Source organism: Octopus bimaculoides, chromosome Z, assembly GCF_046866305.1.
Source record: "Octopus bimaculoides isolate indiv1 chromosome Z, ASM4686630v1, whole genome shotgun sequence".
Taxonomy (NCBI): Eukaryota; Metazoa; Mollusca; class Cephalopoda; order Octopoda; family Octopodidae; genus Octopus; species Octopus bimaculoides.
Window position 1 is genome coordinate 15,789,182 of NC_142944.1, and position 2,500 is coordinate 15,791,681.

The 2,500-nt window shown below is 32.0% G+C and overlaps 1 protein-coding gene across 1 annotated transcript in view; it reads right to left on the reverse strand.

Moving 5' to 3' along the window:
• LOC106879619 (uncharacterized) overlaps positions 1-2,500 on the reverse strand; it is a 93,300-nt gene that overhangs the window by 20,848 nt on the left and 69,952 nt on the right. Inside the window, exon 3 of the mRNA XM_089365506.1 lies at positions 1,134-1,280. Coding sequence (XP_089221632.1) covers positions 1,134-1,280 — 147 coding nt within the window. The remainder of the gene's footprint in view (positions 1-1,133; positions 1,281-2,500) is intronic.

Consider the following 2,500-nt stretch of genomic DNA (forward strand, 5'->3'; position numbering starts at 1 on the left):
TGGTTGATATTTCTTATTTACGTACTTTAATAATTATGTTACTGACTTCTGTGCTTTATCACATTGCTTTCGTATAGATTGCTAACTATGACTGTATGACGACTCACTGCAACAAAAATATGGTAATTATTTCATACCGACAAAATACGAGAAAATCGGCTGCCACCTAATTGCAGGATCCACCCATCCATATACATCAGACACATACACATACACATACACACACACACACACACACACACACACACACACACACATATATATATATATGCGTACATACATATATATTTATATATATATGTATGTATATATGTATGTTTATATGTATGTATATATATATATGTATATATATATATATATATATATATATATATATATATATATATATATATATATATATATATATATATATATGTAAATATATATACATATATATATATATATATATATATATATATATATATTTATGTGTGTGTGTGTGTGCGTACATACATATATATTTATATATATATATGTATGTATATATATATATATATATATATATATATATATATATACAGAGAGAGAGAGAGAGAGAGAGAGAGAGAGAGAGAGAGAGAGAGAGAGAGTGAGAGAGAGAGACATATACATATACATGCAGGTATGCATGCATGCATACTCACATACATATATGTCCTCCACAGGTACAATATTCTACAGGCACATACGCACACATACACGCGGCGAGCTGGCAGAAACGTTAGCACGCCGGGCGAAATGCTTAGCGGTATTTCGTCTGCCGCTACGTTCTGAGTTCAAATTCCGCCGAGGTCGACTTTGCCTTTCATCCTTTCGGGGTCGATTAAATAAGTACCAGTTACGCACTGGGGTCGATATAATCGACTTAATCCATTTATCTGTCTTTGTTTGTCCCCTCTGTGTGTAGCCCCTTGTGGGTAGTAAAGAAATAACACATACATTTATACCATACACACACACACACAAACATATATGTGCGTACATACATATACACACTATATGCTTACACCTACACGCACACATACAAATAAAAATTTAGAAAATGAGAAACAGAGAAAAGAATAGGAAACAAAAAAAATAATAAATAAACAAAGATTCATATTACTGAAACTTACCTTTTCGTTTTGATAGGCGGTCACAGCAATAAATTCAGTCTCCTTAAAGACATATGTCCGGAATGCACTGTATGGTAACTTCAAAATATCGTTGGCTCTAACAAGATGGAAACGCGGCTGGTATTTATGCATCGAGTTCAAGATTGTCTGGAAGCAAAAATACTGCAATAAAGAATGTTGCATGTACTAATATTTTTGTAGCTGCACGTAACAAACATTCATTCATTAGAAAGAACACGTCTTGCTCCCCGATTTCTTTTTTCATTATCATTTATTATTAATATTATTAATTATTATTATTATTATTATTATTATTATTATTATTATTATTATTATTATTTGTCATCATTAACTTTCAAATATTCCTGCCGGGAAATCACATCCCCTCCGGATGAAAATTAACGGAGGACATATTAATATTTAAAAAAAAAAAACAACTTGTTTTTATCATATTTGTTTTTTTTTTTTTTTTTTTTTAAGCGATATCAATGTAGGAGGGCAAAAGTTTGGAATGCCAGCTCTCAAGTGATAATTCATTGTGTGTGTTTGTGTGTGCGTGTGTGTGGATGTGTGCGTGGGTGTGTCTGTGCGCGTACACGTGTATGCCGGGGGGTGTATGTGTATTTGTGTTGGAGGGCATGTGCGGGCGCGTGTGATCGTACGACTGTATATGACTGCTTGCATATATGCAGTATACGCATATATGCAGACTATGGCTTTATGACGACACATTACAAAAAGATATATGTATATATATATATATGTGTGTGTGTGTATGTGCCTGTATATGTATATGTATATATATACACACACCTATAATGTATAAGCATACATAAATATATATATATATATATATATATATACACACACCTATAATGTATAAGCATACATAAATATATATATATATATATATATATATATATATATATATATATATATATATATATATATATATATATATGGTGGTTGTCTACTCTTTATACAGAGTTTCACCACCTCCTGTACCTACACCTTATTACCATGATGGCATCTGATGTGGTTTTTTAAACCAGATGATGTTTTGAAAAGACACCCACATATATTACATATCTGATTTGGACCACCAAGAGCCGCAGATGAGTTCTGATCTTTGTGGATCTTAAAATGTCTTTTGAGGCCTTAGTTAGATTTACATGCATATACACAATAATAGAGAAATACACACGCATATATATGAGAGTATATATACATATATATACGACGACAAACAGTAGCATCGTCCGCTATGGGTCAGCCACATTTAATTGGCAAATATACTTCACGATGTCGTGCGGCTATTGTATATTTATATACATGCACAAATACACATGCACACACGTGCTTCTTTC